At 40.8% G+C, this 20,181-nt stretch overlaps 1 protein-coding gene across 3 annotated transcripts in view; it reads right to left on the minus strand.

The window, feature by feature from the left end:
• Positions 1–3,575, minus strand: part of VCL (vinculin) — a 57,138-nt gene extending 53,563 nt beyond the window's left edge. For all 3 annotated transcript variants that reach the window (XM_021549051.2, XM_021549068.2, XM_021549042.2), the window contains exon 1: positions 3,099–3,575. In XM_021549051.2, coding sequence (XP_021404726.1) covers positions 3,099–3,266 — 168 coding nt within the window. In that variant the 5' untranslated portion in view covers positions 3,267–3,575. The remainder of the gene's footprint in view (positions 1–3,098) is intronic.
• Positions 3,576–20,181: the final 16,606 nt, after the last annotated feature.

A 20,181-nucleotide genomic window follows, 5' to 3' on the forward strand; every position in this document is an offset into this window, starting at 1 on the left:
AAGTAGCAATCTTCTTTCTCCTCCATTAAATAAAACCCGTAATGTGGGTGATTGGTTCACCATTTCTGCATTATCAGCCATCCGTGATTAAAATTCCTGGTTTTAAAATAGGCTAAAAGTCTGGTGAATTAAAAAAAAAAAAACAACTAACCAAGAAATCCAAACAATTAGGGAAAGAAAAAAATGCCTAAAACAACTAGAGAACCACCACATGGTTCATTTCCTCCTTGGGAAGTTTGACTAGTTAAAACTCAATTTCATTTTACTCTCCTCTAAACTAACAGGTAGCAAGCTCAAAACCATTCTATACCTATTAGGCAGCCTTGACTATTACCCACCAACAGCACCACTTCTGTTGACTTACAGTGTCACACCTTTCAGATAAAAAATACCAAATGCCAACCTTCCCATAAGAGACACACATCCACTACAAATATAAGCCAATACAAACATTAAGATTTTCAGTTAAAAAAAGGACCAATTTAGTACATTCATAGTCTTATTGTATCTGAAGCCACTCCCTCAAATTCCTGGCTCCAAAGTTGATTCCTGCATAAAAAAGCTTCTGATGCTTACCTCAACATTATACTTTTGCACAGGCAACAAGGATTTCACCTCACAGATAAGAAATTTCATCAAAATGCTTCAAAACAATTTGAGAACTATTGTGCAAGAGCTACTCCCCAACAAAATAATCAAGATGCAGTAGAAGCACACTGTTGCATACATAATACAAACTGCTGGAAACATAATACCAAATCTTTCTTTGGTATTTTACTACAGCAATGACTAACTTGTAAAAAATTTAGTTATTTCATTAACTTAACAATGACTTGGATTATCTCTTCTCCAGGATTACTTTACAATTAGCTTCTGATAAGGCAGTATCTCTAGGATAGGTCCATTTGAGCATGCAAATTTTATATTTAAAAAGCCATGTAATTTATGAACTTTGTGATACACTACACTAACAACCCGGAGCAGACAGCAAGCAACACAATGAGCCAGCAGCCACATTACTGCCTTGGCTGCACTGATAACTCCATCTCTGCTGTCACCTGGGAAGCCACCAGAAGGCTTGTAATTTGAGAACCTGTCTGTACAAATTCTCCTGCTCCTGTGAAACTGCTGTTTCATAAATCACCTTTACACTTCAGAGTGATGCACTGAAAACAGAGCTCCAGATAGGAAACAGAACTTTAATTCCGCATTTTTAATAAAATAGACAAAGCTGTATTTCAATAGATCTGGGCATCTTCCCGGTAACTACCACCTGAGATTACATTTCTATTTCCTCTTTGTGAATAAACACAGAAAAAATAATTCAACAATATTTCCTTTTATCAAACTAGCAGGCAAGAAGAGAAAAACAGAGGCTTCCAAAAGAGTCCAAAATGAAAGACAAGCTAGCATTAGCAAGCTGCAGAAGGAAACTAAATCTGTTTCTGCATTTCTCTAATAAATGAAATTTTATCAGATCAAGTTTCTCTTGAGAGAAAGGTAGGGTGAGGAAAAATAGTCACACAACTCAGTGTTACAGGGTTAGCTCAGAGAAGCAAAGCATTATTCCAACGTCTTCCTTTCAAGGAAAAGTATTTCATACACACAGGCTTCACACCCTTACAGCCACAACACCTATTACATCAGTGAATTGCTGAACAATGATTGTTCTTCATAAAAAGATGAGTGTCTGCTATAGTCAGCAAGAAGCACACGTATTCTAGACAGTCTGTAATATTTATAGTCAGGGCAAACAAGAGACCTAGTTACACTGTAGTAAACTGCAAAACCTCCAAGTGGCAAGTTATTCTAGCAGCAGCAAGTAGTACAGGCCAAAACATGATTAACACATCACATACATTAGTCATCTTGACAGCTTCTTATGCCCACAAGTCTCATGATTTCAGTGCACTCAAACATTGGTTAACAGTGACACAGTATTTTAACTTGCATAGCTATTCATTTTAAGGCAAAGTTTACTGGCAAGACGTATTTCTTGCTAGGAACTACTTCAGAATTTAACAGATTCAAAATAAGCAAGGAACATGTGGTGTTCAAAAATGCACTCAGTATTTGTAAACAAGCTTAACAAAGGTGCAAGGTAAGTATTATCAGGTAATTCTTAATGCAGTAGACAAGCAGGCAATGCCACAGTGCTTTCTATATCAAAGAAAATATTTCTGCCTTGCAACAGTTCGTTATTCTTTTGTTGATTATAAAAGTGCTAATACGACTCAAACATTTCAAATGTATTAGTCATTTGCACTTCTCAAACTGCAGTGTCCATACTGCAAGTACTCAGATCTTAAAAGAGACAAGCTATGCATAACCGCTTTCAAGAAGTCAAAAGAGTCAGGCCAAACTTCTGTCACCTTTTGCTTACCACAAGCAAACAGTAACTCATACTCGAGGCTATGTAACAAGAACAATTTACAGCTCCAGACTTTGCCTGGAAGCCACAGGTCTGTCCCGCCTCAACTTCTGCACTGATAAGGATGGCCAACCCTCACCGATTTAAAAATGAAACCCAAGTGCCTGGGAGATTTGGGCTTTGTTATTGGTTGGGTTTGGGATTTTTTTGGATAGGCTCACGCCAAGTAAGTATTTTGCCTTTTATAGTGCATACACTTAAAATAGGAGTTTCCTAGGCAGCAAAGAACCACACAGCGTATCAGAGCCATCTGTGAAGCGTTTCGGGGCGGGTATGAACAGCAGCAAGTACCGCGCTTTACTGCACTTTAACGAGATGCCGCTCCTCAGGTGGGCAAAGGCTTCTTGGCTCCGAGACGGCGAGCAACCCGCAGCTGGAACAACTCACTGCTCCGCAGCACGGCTCTCACGGCTCCTTCGCCGGCTGAGAGGGAACAAACGAAGGCAGCTTCCAGGCGGGAGCCGCAAAGGTCCAGCCAGCCTTCCGACTTAACCCTTTCCCGGGCCCCAGCCCCGCGCCCAGCCAGTCCTCACGGGGCGGGGGCCGGGACACCTGTCCGCGACAGCCCGGGGCGGGCGGGCGCCGCCGGACTCCCAAGTTGGCCGCGGCGGCCAAAGTCGCTCCCACGAGAAGGCGCGGAGGAGGCGGGCCAGCCGCCGCTACTCACCCGCACCAGGTTGCTGACAGCGGCCTGCACGGCCGACACGGGGGCGGTGAGGTCCGGGATGGCCTTTCCGTCCACCTCCCCCTCCTCGTGCATGATGACCAGGTGGGAGATCTGCTGGGCCACCGGCTCCAGGATGCTCTCGATGGTGCGCGTGTGGAAGACGGGCATGGCGGCGGCGGGGTGGGGGGGCCGGAGCCCAAACTCAGCCCAAACTCCTGGCAAACTCTGTCCCTGCGGGCTGGTGCCCCACAGAGAAAGCCGCGGCCTCCGCGCGGAGAGGAAAAGGAGGAAGAATAGAAAACCAAACGCCCACTCCGAGCTCCCCTCGCCCTGGAGCGAAGTGCGGCACACGGAGAAGAGGCTGCCGGCTCGGGCTGGCGGAGGCGGGACTCGAACTCGCTGCCCTCCTGGCACCCGCTGGCAGCGCCCACCCCACACTGGCGCCGCTCCTCAGCCAGGCGGCGGCTTTTCAAGCGCCACAGCCCGCCCCTGCCGTGGCTCCCGCCCCTGGCCGCCTCGCCCAATGGCCGAGCCGGGGCCGCCGCTGCCAGTGGCGCAACGCCGCGTCCATCAACATTCCAGAGCCTCCTTCCCCCTCCAGCCCCCGCCTTTCCCGCACCACCCGCCTTCCCAACCAAGCGGGCGCTGGTTTCCCATCGTCAGATTACGTCAGACATTCTGGTGTCCATATAAGGAGACAATTAATGCCAGGGTGCCGGGATAGCGGGGGGCGAGGGCGGTGGGATTCCTACGCCACTCCCGCTGCCGGAGCAAGTTCGCTCCGTTGGGCTGAGGCGGAGCGTGACCGCCTGGCCGGGCGTGTGGGGCTGAGCATCGCTGGGACGGGGCTGGCCGAGGGGAGGTGGCGTTCCTGGCCGGACCCGCTGTCCCCAGAGCTGCTTGGGGCGCGCCGCTTCGTGCGGGGTGCGCGTTCTCCCGCAGCCGGCCCTGCGCGGCCCGCCCTGGGCGCGGCCCCGAGCGCTTCCTCCCACACTGAGAAGTGGTGACGGCTGCGGGCGCCGCTTGTGGCCTGCGCTCCGCTCCGGGCGGGGAGAGCTGTCCCTGCCCTCCCGCTCCCCGCGCGCCGCCCCTCAGCGGCTGAGGGGACGCGCTGGGACAACGCTGAGGCGGCGGCGGCCCCGCGGGGCGGCACGTACCGGGAGCGTGAACTTCGGTTTTGCCGCTATGACTGGTGGTAACAGCGGGAGCTTGTCTAAATACACTTAGGTGAGCGGTGAGGTGTCGGGAGAAGGAGTACAAGCCGTAGTCAGAGAGGAACATAAGCCCCCACTTTCCCGTAGCGCCGCTGCGGGAGCGTGGCTGCCCGTCCCAGCACGGCTCGGGGTGAGCCCGTACGAGCGCTGCCCGCTCTCCGGCGTGTCCCGGGCACGGCCTCTTGTGGCACCGGCAGCACTCGTCATAAAATAAAACGTGAGAAGCACTTACCCTCTACGCTTCTTACTTTCTTTGATAAACAAGCACAGCTTCAAATTTGGAAAGTTATTGCTGGCTTGTAGGTGTTTTTATCCTCGTGCTGCCATTTTAAGCTACAAATCAATGTCCCTGTCGGACTAGGTTGCACTCTGAAGTGGTCCAGAGCAAATAATGTGTTTTCTGTGCAGTGTTTGAACACAGCCACTCCTACCAGAAGACACAGGGACGTATAGAAAGAGCAGTTACATCAGTTAGGCTGGTGTGAACTCAAGGATCCCTTTGCAACTTGTACCAGCATTATGATGGTTGGAGCTACTGGGACAGTTGCAAGTTGTAGGCCTAAAAAGCTATGAAAAACAGGTTTTGTGCTGGGTTAAGATATGTTAGCAACACCTTTAGCTCAGAAGTTGGTTTTTTTTTTTTTGGTTGGTTTGTTTACTGTTCTCTTTTTAATATTATAGAAATTATATTTCTCTGTGTGTTTATCGAATCTCCAGTAGTAGAAATCATTGTACTAACTTCCACGTTGTACAAGCCCAGGTGATTTGGAAAGAACCCATAGGCTCAGTAACAGATAATCAAATTATGCTATTGGCATGCAAAACGTAATTACAGTATCAGTCTTCCAGCAGTAATGAGTGTTAAGTTACTTGAACTGTGCACTATAAGAGTAGCTTATGTTGTTTGCTATTGGCTGTATAGCAGGTACCATTTTTAGCATAGACATGTCTAGCAGTACCTCTTTCATATACTATGTAATAATGAGAATAGATAAAAATCTTTCTGGACAGCAGTGTGCAGGATCTGGAAATTGTAAAAAGCAATTAGTCCATGTCTAATAATCTGGTAAATTCTGTTTTATAGAAGTATGCAAACTTAATAAACCCCACATATTTAGTTATTTGTGGGACTTGCACATAAGCAAACCTCTCTGATCAAAAATATTTCCTTTAGATTTAGGATTGTGTGTACTGACTTGTGGCAGAAATATGCATGTTTATGCATATGACTTTCTGGAAAAAGTTATCTGATAATCTGGTAGTTCAAATAGGTACACTTACTACAGGCAAATTAAAATACAGAACAGATGAAAATTTTTGGTGGCCTCCTGGAACTTTTCCTGCCTACAGGACCAAAATCTGTACTTATATTTGGGATTTGTTGATATTAGGAGTTTGTTTCACTGTTTCACTTATATTGGTGTCATTTTTGCCCATACAAAAATTAAGTTTTATTCTTTGCATTATGTGACTGTCCTGCATGCCCATCACTGAAATATCCTCCATGCTGTTGGTGTGGCTGCCTAATTTTTGAAGCCACATCCAGCAAAATTCCATGCAATTAGCAGCAATATATGTAATACTGCTTTTCTGCTTGTTTTTTTTTTCTTTTGAAGTACTAAATTTACAGAGTTTTCTTTTTCCCTTGCAGCATTCACAGCTGTCACATTGATGTCGTATAACAGCTTTGAGGCAGGTATTTTCTTCAAAATGTTCTGTTTCTTACTGTGGCGTTGTTTCCCCAGGTTCTACATTAATCATTAATTCATTGGGAGTTAGAAACTTGTTAAGTTGTTAGAAAGTAATGAGAGAGTTTACATTTTCTGTTTACAAAGCCCAGGATGGAAACATGTGGTTTCTTTTGTCCTCTTCCAATATGGTATTGCATGCAAACAAACAAAGGGATGCAAAATCTCCTTTCCTTTCCATAGTCAAATTGTTAGCATTATTAAGAAGTAGTATCTATTATTAATATGACAGTGGTGACCAGCATCTCAAGTTAATGTGCTTAGAATTAAAGAATTAGCTTTTAAGGAATTCTTTCCATGTCTTTTATTATTTCATATGAACTCAGATGAGTCCGGTTTTAAACCCAGTTCTACAGAGAACCTTATGTTAGCAGACTCTTCTGCTTACAGAGATCTCTGTTGTCATTAGGAGTACAATGTCTCTCTGGCCCAAAAGAGCAAATAAATTCTCCTTTTTTCACAAGTCTTTTAACAAAGCAAAGAAATTCTATATTCCACTGAGGTTAGATACATGAATACAGAAGCAATAGGCTTAGTTGAAAAAAGGGAGGACACTGTGCTTACAAAAAGTGTAGCTGCAATGCAGCCTCTGCCACAGTGTCTTTTGGAGAGTTCTCCATCCCATTCTCAGGGTACATGGCACTGCAGCTGTAAGTGGTGTCAGCGGTGGAACTGACCTATTTGCAAAGAGCTTCATGAACCTGCAGTTGTCTGCAATTATAAGGTATTTTGCTACTATTAATACTTATGGAAGTCAACGTGTCTGATTAGCTCGAAGCACTAGCCTCCATTTTACAGTAGTTATTTTCAGTATTAGGTACCACAGCAGAGAAGAATTAGACTTTCTAGGCAAATACACTTGTCTGTGATTAATCACTTTTCCCTGGAATCATCTGATCTTGTTCCTTTACTGCACCAGCTTCTAACTTACCTGAGTAAAAACTAATTAACTACCTGAGGAAATTTACAGAAATGCTATTTTCATATATTGCATAAACTGGATTGTATAAATGTCTTGATCCTATGAAGATTTAAGCATATGTTGAAATTTAAGGTTTAGAGTCCATATTATCAGCTTCTAGAGAATTGGAGCCTACTGTCGATCAGTGGACATTATGCATTTCCCTCTTATCAAGCATTAACTGGGTAATCTAAGGAGGTAAACAATGGATGATTGAATTTTAAGTAAAAAGGTTTTTTTTTCTTTCTGTGGTAATGTCCACCTTAAATGTAAATTTTAAATTTGTCATGAGTTTGTTGTAGAATGGTATTACTCTACTGATAGCTCTAGTGTGTAGGTAACTGGCACAGGAGGAATACATTTCATGCCTAATAAATTACAACCTTGAAGAAAGAAAGAGCAGATTACTAAGGTTTTTGACAATGTAACTTCACCACAGTGGCCTGTCAATGTGCTTTGCCATTATTTAGATGACTTTTGCCATGAAACCAGGTTAGGTTCTGTTTAATTCTGCATCTTGGCTCGCTGTATTCTAGGAACTGCAATGGCACCAACACTTCAGAATTTTTATACACTGACTCATCATCAGTCACTATCTGAGCTAGATGGGAGCAGCCTATTACAACTGGAAAATTTACATCACAGTTGTCCTGAATACAAACTTAGTTTCATCATACAACACCACTTGTTCCCCAGCTGCCCTTCTATAGCTGTGTTCTGTTGCTGTGCAGACACAGTGGGGCTGAGAAGGCTGCTACCAATTCCCTGTCTCCTGCAAGGGGTTTCTTGCTAGAAGTTCTCCTGGGAAGCCAAGAGTGCAAATGTAGTTAATTTTTTTTCATCTTCTCAGTTACTGTGTCAACTGCACTGAACCCAAAACTTTTTTTTACCTACACTGCATTCTGAAGTGGTTTATTGTGAAGTAAGTATCGCAACAATTGTAACAACAAAATTCAAGGAATGCTTTTAAGAACATGAAACATGTAGAAAAGAAAGGTAATTATTATAAATATCTATTTTTTGTGTATTTATTCTAGAAATTGCTAACTAGGGATAAGGTTCAAAAAAGCATTTTTCAACTTTTCTTCTAAAAAATTGCAGGGGAAAATATATTACCACATGCATGCATGTTGTGTGTATTCTGTAATATTATTGTTTTCAATAGTTGGTTTTGTCCCACCACACCACCCCCCCACCACCCCCAGGCATTAGTTTAATCCCAGTTGTCAGTCCTCCCTCATAGCTACCCCTTTTCCAGAGATTACCCTGTTATTTTTGTTTCCTTTGATGCCTCATTGGTTTAGTTAAACTGTTCCCCACCCCTGTAACTCTCTATTGGTTTAAACATTGTAACCCCCACCTTGTGTTCCTACCAGTCAGTTTGTTATTGGTTCCCTACCCGAAACCCCACCCTGGTCCTGTCCCTTAAAACCCACTGTCCTGCCTTTGTTCGTGGTCCTTGCCTCTGTTCTACATTTGAGTTCTGGATGCTTTTGTTTTCACCCTTATGATTTAATAAACAATCTTCGGATTTACAAGCAAGGCCCATCTCACTTTTTCTATCCTTTGGTGACTGCTTAGGAGGTTCAGGGTCCTGTGGGAGGTGTCGCAGCCCCGTCAAGCATGTAACACCGACCACACTGTGACACGTGCAAAGCACGTATGATAGATAGTGTATGTGCAGTTAGAATTATACAGTCTGTCCACAGTAAATGCAGGCAAAATATTTCTACTCTTGTGTTAACATTACTGTTAACCTACAGTAGACATTGGTGTCTCATAGATTAGCAGGTGGTTTTCAGGAGCTTGACTCTTATACTGCCTCAGAGCTTGTCAGTATGACTACCTGGTAAACAATCCAAGTGCTTTATTTACAGTAATAAAGCCCTGACCATTTTAATAGTCTAAACATTCATTTTGTAAATAGGAATTTTGGCTAATATTTATGGTCATTTCTACACACAGGCACAAAGAAATTGAGGTAAATAAACTGAAGATGTCAAATGTGTTTAAGTTAATACTATTAAACCTCATGTGGATGTTGTTGTTTGGCTTTAAATTGCCTTTGCTGCTCCATTATTCCTTTCCAAGAACATGCTTTGTGAGAGCAATAAAGCTCTTTTTATCAAGCAGTTTACAGAGCTGTTGCATATACCAGCTGAGATGTGGCAACTAACTTCTCATATGGTCTTGCTGTACTTCCTTAAAAACAAAAGGCTGTTTCAAATTACTCCTGTTGATCAGTTTAAGCTTCCCCTGTTTTGTTTTGCCCTGAAAAGGACAGATATCTCAGGTGAGATGCCTACAGTTAAGTTCTCACATTTTTTATCTGCCTTGCAAGAACACATCTTGATACTCAGTACTTGATTAAGTATTTTTTTTGTGCAGATATGTTCAATTTCATTTCAAAGACCCCTGTATCCAAATCAGCCTCCAAGATGATCTAAGTAATACTTGATTTTTTGGGAGTAGGGGTACATGTTCATCAGTGTCTCTGCAGCCTTTTTTCCTGATTTCTAATGTTTTGTGTTTGTATGTATCAGCTCCTTTCCTAGTGGTTCCTTGTATTGGATTTGACTTACTCAAGTATTAAAACGTGTGTGTTGGGAAGCGTAAGTTTGGTCTGAAATTTTAAATGTTCTGCTGGTTTGGAGTCTCATAAGTTATTTATTTTCCTACTGCAGGATTAACAGGCTTGGGGAGTTCTGCAGTTCTGTGTATGTTCAAATTCACCACAAGGTCAAAGCATTTAGATTGGGTGAAGCTTCTTGAAAAGCCACTGGCTGAAATGAAGTACTACATGGAGTAATAATGAACTCTTTCTGTATATGCCTGTATGGCATTGGTTTTTAACTGCATAATTTTAGAGATATTTAAAATTTTCATAGATTCTTTATGACATATGTAGTTATCTGATTTAGTGTGCAAGCTAAATATTTGTAACCATATATTAGTAGATACAGGAGTTTACTGACATCAGCAAATACTAAATGGCCAAATTAGGCTTCAAAGAGAAAATGCTAGATAGTACTTAATTTCTGCATCAGTTTATAAACTCCCTCACTATACAGTGGAGATATAAGTCCACAGAATACATTTTTTTTTTACATACTTTTGAGTTTCTTATCTGTATTGTATTCAGTAATACATCTTAACTGAAACTCTTCAAGTGTCTCAGAGGAGCTTCAAGTAATTACAATAGAGACAGTTAACCTAATGCAAAAACACTTCCTTCTTCCTGCCCCCAAATCCTGAACTTGCAGTTATTTTCATGTAGTTGGACCTTGTACTTGAGGAAAATTTAGTAAGATTAATTCTAAGATTGCTTTGTGAACCTTTTCATTCTCTGTTCCAGATAAAATGCAGTGGCATTACAGAAAGACAGTGTGTATTCAACACTGGCACTCATGATTTTAAATATCATTAGGATTGTAATGAGAGTTTTATCCCGCTGCAAAGGGAAGAATCCAAAATGACATAGATTCATGCTACATTACTGGGCCTGAAAAATCTGTTGTCATGGAATGTTATTTGTTTTAGAATCTCTTCAGTCTACTGAAAACATGATCATCTTTCCCTTTGTCTCCTCTATAGCTAGATTCCTAGCTCTTAAATATCAAACTGTGAATCTTTTATCCATGGGGAAAATCTCTGTGCTGTGCCTTGCTTTCCGGTAGGTGTCAAGTGTTAGTGGCATTTTGCCCCATACCGTAGGTGACACTGCCATGTCAGTATTGAGAGTTAGGAATGAAAGGTTCAGAAATCCTGTGTAAAAGGACCTTGGCTATAAACTATTACTTCTGTATATTTCAAAATAATTCCTATTTAAGGCATTATATGCAATACAATATCATGTATTCAGTGTACTTACAAAAGGCAACAGTTGATTAATAAAAATTTTAATGTTTTCTGAAATTAGGAGCTGTTTGGGTTTGCTGTCTTGAAACTGCTGGAGGATGAAAAGCGAAAATTATGGGCTATTAAGTTTGCTACAAATGCCCTGAAATGCCAGGGGTGAAATTAAATTCCTGCTTTGGTTTTGGGCTTTGTGTATAGAAAAACGTCCCTGATGCCAGGCAACAATATTTTCCATATGAGTTCTCCACTGTTGCATACTGCCAACTCAATGCTAAAGTGTGTGCAAACTGGTGCTGAAAGAGGGGCAATAGCCTCAGCAATGTCCCACTGTGCAAAGCATGCTATGCCTATGAAACGTTGCCTCCTGAGACAAACTTTCTGCCTTCATCATAGTTCCCCTTGCAAAGCAGTTAGCCAAGGCTAGACTCACATTTTTCACTCATACTGTATTTGATTTACATCAGCTGAAGGAAATGGTAATGTGCAACAGTGACTCTGGAATTTAAACAGAAACCCACAAGGGATCTCCATGCTGAAGGCCAACTTCCAAATATGGGAGAAGAGAAGCAGCAGTAGTAGCCTGGGAAGACATCCTCAGCACAGCAAGGGACAAAATAGTTGGAAGTTTGTGAGCTTTTTGGAATTTGTTCAGAAAGGTAACTGCTGTCATGTTTTAGTCAGAGTGATGGAATTAAATACAAATACTGTGATTGCAGAAAGAAGCACAGTTTATATTAACTGTCTAGGGCCTGAACAACAGAAGTGCAGCTATTTTTTTTAAAATTCTATTTTTAAGTATGTAATAGTGCACTTGCTACAGATCCAAATGTGTATCTAAACTCTGCCAATATCAATCTGTTAGGATCACAGTTTAATCAGGAAAACCCTTAAGGAAAACATTTGTGAGGAAATTAGTGGGTCTCAGTGCCAGGTCTGGTTGAAATTCTGCCAGAACATTTTCTCTCCATAAAAATAAATTCACCAATATTTAGACCCCCACATTCTGTAAATTTTGATTCAAAGGCTTGAGAAGAACATATAGCCCCAAAAATGTAAAGGCTCAACAGATTCTATTTGCTGGTAGAGGCACTTGTATTTAGCTGTTGCAGTTTTTTGAGGTTTCTGATTTGTATGAGCAGTACTAGCTGCATGTCAGCCAGGCACATAGAGAAGCAGTGACCTACAGGCCAAAAGAGTACAGAGACAAAGCAGCAAGGGCAGCTGACAGAGTAGGGGAGTGCAATGCGGTTCACATTTCTACTGAGCCACTGTTTACAGAATTCTCTGTAAGTGGTACCCTTGTTCACTGCTTTATAGATGAGGCTTGGAACCTTTTGTTAGCATGAGGATAGATCTGGTTTTTAGAAACAAGCAAGGGGAATTAAGGTCTTAAAAATTGAAATGCCATTAGAAAAGCCTACCTCTTAGGGATGTGGGCTTCTTATGAAGGAAAATAATTTGCAGGCCATTTTTCCTACTGATTGTGAAAGAAATATCAGTTTTCTAGAATAGGTCAGGTAAGAATGGCTGTGAGAGAGACAGGCTGCTTGCTGTCCTGGGACACTGTCAAGGTGAAGGTAAGGCAATAGATTTCTTTTTAAATGAAATTTCCTGTGTTCTGTCAGAAAATGAGAATTGATTGCAATGTGTTTCAGACTTCTTGAACTGACTCTGCTGTCTAAACAATGAGTGAATTTGAGTTTCTTTAAGGTCATATGGTGGTCCATATAAGAGTGTATTATTTTTATGTTTTTAGGTAAAAGCATCAACACTTTTCAGGTTGATGAAAAGTGCAAGTTGTAGTGGAACGGGTTCCTAAATTTCACGTCACAAGTCTCTCAAATTAGGATCATATGTTAATGTTGAGTTATAGAGATTCTGCTACTGTGCCATCAGTGAAATATTTAGCAAGAGTGTTACTAAATGACACCCTAATCTTTCAGAGATGTTCAAAATAGGAACATAGCAACTTGGATAAAGTTGTTTTCTGCCCAACTGAAAAGATTTTGGACATTACTCTGTAAGAAGACATTCTTACAGAATAATGTCCAAAATCTCTTCAGACATGGTTGCTGTTTGGCAGATGTATTTTATGCCTCAAAAGTCTTAAACCGTAATGCCTGATTTGTTTCTGCTTTTCAGCCTCCATGCCTGTACATGATCACGGAGTCCAAAAATTATTTTGTGATGTTAAAGATTCCTCCTCTCAGTACATGCTAAAAACTGTTCAAGAATTAAAAAAAGAAGTGCTACATATAGCTATAAATTACAAAATAAGGGTTCTGAACGTTAAGTGCTTATAACTTCAGTAGAGATATATTTTCACTATATCATCATCAAAAAAGTTATTGATTCCAAAAGCTTTTATGAAAAAAAATTCAAAAGCCATTTGTACAAATTCACAAATAGACCCATCAGGGTCTGTTAAATACATAGACACACTATTTTTAGTTCAAATCCCCAGCTTTAGATTTTTCAGCGGAACATATGTACTTTGGGAATTGATATTTTATTCTTTCCCCCTCTTTTGTGCTCTTTCATAGACATTTACTGATGACCACCATTAGAGTCAGGATACTGTGCTAGATGACACACATGGCCTGACTGAGCATCTTCATGTTGTTCCAGGGAAATGGTTCTACTCTAGTACTGCTATTCATGAAAGAAGGACCAAAATTTGTCTCAGGGTAATAAGAAACTTCAGGGTGATAATGTGTGCTATGAAAGTAACTTGTTATCTGCTGTTCCCATTACATCCTCTCTTCTGTGACTGAGCTTTTCCTCTCCTAGAGTTGACTTGTCTCTGTTGCAACAGATATATGTTGTATAAACACAGTACTGTTCCCATTTGATAATTAGTGATAATGTGAGGAAAAACAACGTGTGCTGTGTCATCATATCCTGGCACTATGGACAACCGTGGGCACAGTGATCTGAGAAGCATAGCTGTGGATCAGGTCATGGAGCGGGCTTGCATCTAGCCATGTGGCAGGAACTACTAATGCCATGCATGACTTAATCACACAAAACATGACCTGTAAGAAAAGAATTGTACATATATTAAATATATGCACACTCTATATTAAATATATGTACATAAATACTTATATTAATGTATGTACTCCCATGCACCTGATTGACATGCTTATCACAAAATGGGTAAGGTTGGGAAGGGATCACAGGTGAGGTCATCTGGTTCAACCTCTCTGCTCAAGCAGGACACATTGCACAGGATTGCATCCAAATATTCTTGAATATTTCCAGTGAGGGAGACTCCTCAGCCTCTCTGCACAATCTGTTCCAGTGCTTGGTCACCTGCACATTAAAGTTCTTCCTCATGTTCAGGTGGAACTTCCTGTGTATCAGCTTCTGCCTGTTGCTTCTTGTCCTGTTGCCCAGCACCACCAAGCAGAGCCTGGATCCATCCTTTCAACACCTTCCCTTCAGACACTTACAGACATGGATGAGATCCACTTGCAGTGGTCTCTTCTTGAGCTGATCAGGCCCAGCTCCCTTAGCCTTTCCTCATAAGAGAGATGATCCAGTCCCTTAATCATCTTCATCACTGTCTGCTGGACCTGCACCAGGAGCTCCATGTCTCTCATTTGTTGGGGAGCCCAGAACAGGATACAATGCTTCAGATGCTCCTCATTAGGACTGAGTAGAGGGGCAGGATCACCTCCCTCAGCCTGCTGGCAATGCTCTTCCCAAGGCACCTCATAATACCCTTGGCTTTCTTGTCCAAAAGGACAAGAACAGCTTGGTTCATGCATAGCTTGTAGTCCACCATAACCCCTGAGATCCTTCCCTGCAGATCAGCAGATCTTTCCAGCAGATCAGCCCCCCAGGTGATAATATTTATGGCACTCTCTGTGAAATACTTTCCTTGCATCTACTTATGGGATTAAGTTTATGGCATCTCTCTCCTAAAAAAGAAGCCTGGAAACGACTTCCCATGGCTTCCTGGAAGCCTATCTTCAATCACAATGTCGCTAACTAATATAGGCTAAAAATGCTGTGTGTCTTTAATTAGATTTACATTTCTCTTGGAGACTGGGAGCAAAGGCAGAGAGAGTATAATGCAATAGAAACACTGGGAAAATTAGATCTGAAAATGAAGTAAAACAGATTCTGAACACAGGACTGAGACAGAAAACTTATTTTGGGAACATTATTTAGGCATTCTACTGACAAAACTGCTTTGAGTAGCTGAGAGATTTCATGAAAGATTTTGTTTTGTCCATGAAATAACAGTGAACACAGGAAACATACTTTCTATATTTCTTTTTCAAATTATAGATAAAGGAGAATAAAAACATGGGTCAAAACTGAGCCACAGCATTTAAAAAAATTACACACATGCACACACACATCTGAGTACATACAGTTCATGTGTACACAACAGAAACCCCCTGGGATGTCAACTTCCTTCTGCTGCTGTAGGAAACCAGCACTTATATAACTTTCAGGAAGAGTTTAAAATTATATCGCTAAGTGTATTTCCAAATGTGAGTTTGAGCAGGGAAGGCTATTTGCTGCACTTGCTGTTGTCAGGAAAGCTCTGTACAGGCAGTGAGTTTCTGAGGACTAACCGGGGTCCTCGATGGTTATGAAGTGTATCACCGTGGCACAGCTGCTTTCCAAATCTTGCAGCTGAAACAATCCTGGAGCAAACATAGTAACTTCACCACTGGACACCGAAGTCTGGTTCTCCTGTTAACTCACTTGTTGCAAAATACTGGAGTCTTAGTTAAATAGCTGAAGTACAAAGAGAATCATAGTTTGTGGATTTGTGAGGCTCAAACCCTAAGAGCAAGTGTCCCTCAAGTGGCTATAGAAAGGGCTCCAATACTCTGGGGAACAATTTGATTGCATGTCAAAAGTACAATGACGAGATATAAATATCAATTATCACATGTTATGATAGTAAATAAACCTGCCAATGAATGAGCCGATGTCATTGCATGAGGTCTGTCTTACATGTAATAGGAAAGAGATTATTATGTCCATGACATTGATCAGGGTTACACAACAGATAACAAGGTCATTGAATTACTGCATTTGGGGTTAGGTTGTAAGAAAATTTAAGTCCTATTCCGCTCTAGCAAACAAATGTCATTAGTCTTCTTAAAAACAACAAAAAAGTGAGTACAAAAAGAACATTAATGTATCTTTTAAGAAACAATAATATCACAGATATTACAAAAAATCTGAAGCAAATATACTGATTTTATAGTTGAGGGAGACATCCTTTTTTACAAAGCCTCTAGTGGTGGCAAGTGGGTGCACATAGAGATGCTGTGTGAGTGGGGGACCATGGTCTTTGCACTGAAATCCAGCAGATCATACGGAACCATGCAGCAGGCTACACCACGGAGGAGGAAGTGTAAACACTGCATCCTGGCTGCTGCCATTCTACTCTCTCAGCCCACTAAACAGAAAGGAGTAGAGTTGCACCTTAGACCTGTGTCTAAGAGAACATTAAGAAAAGAACAAATAAATTAAAAAAAAAAAAAGAAAAATACGTATGCCCCCAAACCCAACTAAAAAACCCCCGTTCAAGCCGAACACACAAAAAATAATAATAATAAAAAAAAAAACCAAAGCCCCCTGATGCACAAACAGCCCAACAGACTGAATTTGCATAGCTTAGATTCTGCTCAGGGTCTCTCCAGTCCAGGGCTGGAACTGCAGGAAGTGCATAAAGGCAAGAATTAGAACAAGAGGGATTATGGATATGCAGAGAGCAGAGAGAAATCCTTAGTAAATGCAGGACTAGAAGAACAACAGCTGCCAGAGGTCAAGGGTTGAGGTGCCTTGTCCCAGAAGAGCTATGTAAAGAATCTTGCCCAGCATCTGTTCCATAGTGTCCACGGCTCAGTCATCTTGTGATAACATCTAAAGCTGCTACTATATACTGGGGGGAAAAAGAAAAAAGAAAAAAAAAAGAACATTGATAATGGCGCCATTCATTTGGAAAGAGTCATTTAGAAAAGATTCAACTCTGGCACAGACCAAAAAAGAGACCTAAGGAGAGGAGTAGCCATTATGATAAAATATTTTTTTTTTACTGATGACAAAACAACTTAAAAGTGCATGCAAACATAAATAGAGTTTATATTCAAAGTGGTGATAATTGCCTCCAATGAGCATTGAGCCTGCTACAAACTGTTAAGTACTCTTAAGTTATGGCTTACTTTGAGTACATTTGACTATACAGACACTGTAGGAGCATCCCAGGGAATTAACAATGCAGCTGATAAAAACTATAGAAGGGAGAAGTGTACTTCTTTGCTCCATATCTAGTGTGTGGCTCTTCCACCTCACCCAAAATCAAAGGAATTTTGTTTCTTTTGACTTTATTGTTTCTTTCTACTTTCACTTTCCGCTCTCTGTATACTGAATTTCAATGAGGTCAATACATGGGAAATAAGGTGTCACTGCCCCCTTGGTCTGCAAAATCAAACAGATGGCAGCTGACACCTTAGAAATGTATTCTCTCACAGATACCATAGCAAGAAGATGGCTTTTTGGTGAGGTGATTTGGCACTACTGCTAGATGTATGGAATATGTATATGCATGGAATGCTCCAGAGCTTCAGGAGAATCTCTAGGCTGTTTCTCTTTTGACTTTCCCAGCTAGCATCCTACAGCCACACTGAGTTCAGATTTCTTAGTATTCCAAAAGCAGAGAAAGATATCTTCATTTGAGATAAGAAATAGAAAGTACTTCCTCTATACATTTTCCTAGGAGCACACATTCTTACACAGGCATTCCACAGGAAGGTAGCAGTTTTCAGAGCTTGACCACTAAACCCTCCATGTTCAGTCAGACTGTGGCCAGTCCTGACACTTTCAGAGGAAGGTTTAAGAAACCCCACTTAGGAGTTCCCACCTATGGTAGGAGACTGTAGGTGTTCTTTTCACACCAATAATGTGGCAGTGAATTCTTCCTGTTACTTTTGTTGTAACCTGGAGATAAAGCAAACTCCTTTTGGACATGAAATAGTGCTGGTTCAGAATTAAGATGCATTCATTCCTCTACACATGAAAATCCCTTTAGGGTAGGATTTCACAGGCTTCATGAGTCACATACTGGCAAAATGACATTCATAAGTATTTGGATTTACCAAACTGATCAGTTTACAAAATTCCCATGGTAATCTGCAAGAAATACAGATACAACTTAATCATTTGATATTATGAATAGTAAATACTCCTATTTTTTTGTGCCAAAATTTACCGTTTTTAGGAAACCAGAAGTATTGTTTAGCAGTAATAATATCAATTTATCTGCTGGTAGACTTGTCTGCATAGTTGTGGATTATCTGTTTTCTCCACAGGTAATGGTATTGATTATATATATTGGCATGCTTTGCCAGTTAATTCATCACTGTATTTTTCAAAGGATGGTTTAGATATTAGCTAATGTGTAGTACTCTCTTCTGTGGCTGGCATGGGATAAGTCTTATTTTAGAAAAGAAGGAACTGAGACTTTTTAAAAATAAACAATTTTTTCTTCTTTAGTAGTGCCTGAAATTGCTACATCATATTTTTAGAATTTGTCTGTACTGCCTCTTTTTTAAATATTTGAGAGCTCTCTCAATATGTGCTTTTATTTTGCATAATTTTACATGAACAGGGTAATTACACATCAGACTCAGAGGTGTCAAGAAATGGTCTCAGAATTAGTGTCGTAGTCCAATCCTATTATGGATTTTAGCCAATGGTCTTGGATACATCTGTGAATAAGGACTTCAGTTGCAATACCCCAAGGTGTTCAACAGTTTTAGTTCTATTCTGCCAGTTCTGGGTATTCTAAGCTGATTCTTTTGACCTCTCTGGCTCCAGTAACATACATGGCTGAGAATCCCTTCTCTTAAATCCTTAACTATAGGTGTTAGATTTCAGACAGAGATGATGTGATACTACTTATGTCTTGGCAGTGTCTTTTTCTCTGAGTTCCCATTCTTGAAATGCTTGGCATAGTTAAAATTTTCTTACATGGGGTAGTTTATTTATTCTGTGTAAATGATACTGTTGTAAGACTTCTGCATATCTCTCAAATTTTTATATGAACATTTGAACATGTGGAAGAGTATTTAATATAAGCTTCTAGCTTTATATATATTCAAACAGGACAAAAACAAGTGGAGCTTATACCTCAGTCTTATGTAATTTCTACATAAGCCATTATTTGACCCAGATTTCCTAAGTACTTAGCCCAACTTCGCAAAATTTTATCCAAGTACTAAGCACCCAAGGAAATATGTTTACTGAAATCCTTGTCACTGAATTAACTAATAGAATGCACACATATTGTAATAGAACAAGGAATTTAATCCTGAACTTCAAAGAACTTCTGTGACCAGGAAAAAAATCTAGAGACTATTTCCCTGTTTTAGCATTACCAGGACTAATGCAACAGAATAATATTTTTAGGTATGTGCACATTATTCCCAAACACATTCCGTCTAGACTTAAACACTCTTGACAGTCCAGAGGTGCTCCTGGATATTGCAAAGGGAGCTGTGAAGCAGAGCAAGAGCTGCCCTTGGACTGTGTACATAAACACTTTGAACGTCACTTAGTCTCGTTAAAACTAAATCCAATGTCTTGAACTGAATAAATTTCTTCTTCTTCTGTAGAAGTAGCAAGTTGCAAGTAGTTGCTCAGTAATAGATAAGGTCAGCAGTGTCTGAACACAATAAAAAGTACTATGGTAAACACAGTGCATAGTCTGTGCTGCCCAGAAAACTGCACTGATCTTGGTGTGCCTGAGGTTCTTTTGTGAAGAGCCATAAAGGAATAAGAAATTTATAGGATGGAAGTTGGGGAATATCCATTCAATCATGAGTGTTGCTGGTGAGTTTCAATATCTTCCAGAATATCTCCAAGGGTCTGCAAAGCTCTCAGACACTCTGGGAGATGACAAGCAGCTCACATAGGGCTCTTGGACAGAATTTTTATAGTCTGTGACATTCCAACATGCTTTCTAGTAATAATTGTCTGTTACTGTTACAAAACTGCTATTAGCATTCTTCTGAGAGGTGAACATATCCCCTTAGTTATGTTTAAATCCCTGATAGGAACAGCAGTTGAGGGCAGTGCAGCTCATTTGCTAACAGTTGTCCCAACATGCAGAGTAGAACTGTATACTTTTCTAGCAGATCATTTATGCCATCTTCCCTAGTAATTGTAGGAATAGTCTGCCCACTTCATGTGGGACAATATTAATTTTCTATTTGGTGAAGAACTGGACATACCAAGTAGCACAAGAAGGCCAACAGAAACACAGATAT

This window comes from Lonchura striata, chromosome 7 (assembly GCF_046129695.1).
Source record: "Lonchura striata isolate bLonStr1 chromosome 7, bLonStr1.mat, whole genome shotgun sequence".
NCBI lineage: Eukaryota > Metazoa > Chordata > Aves > Passeriformes > Estrildidae > Lonchura > Lonchura striata.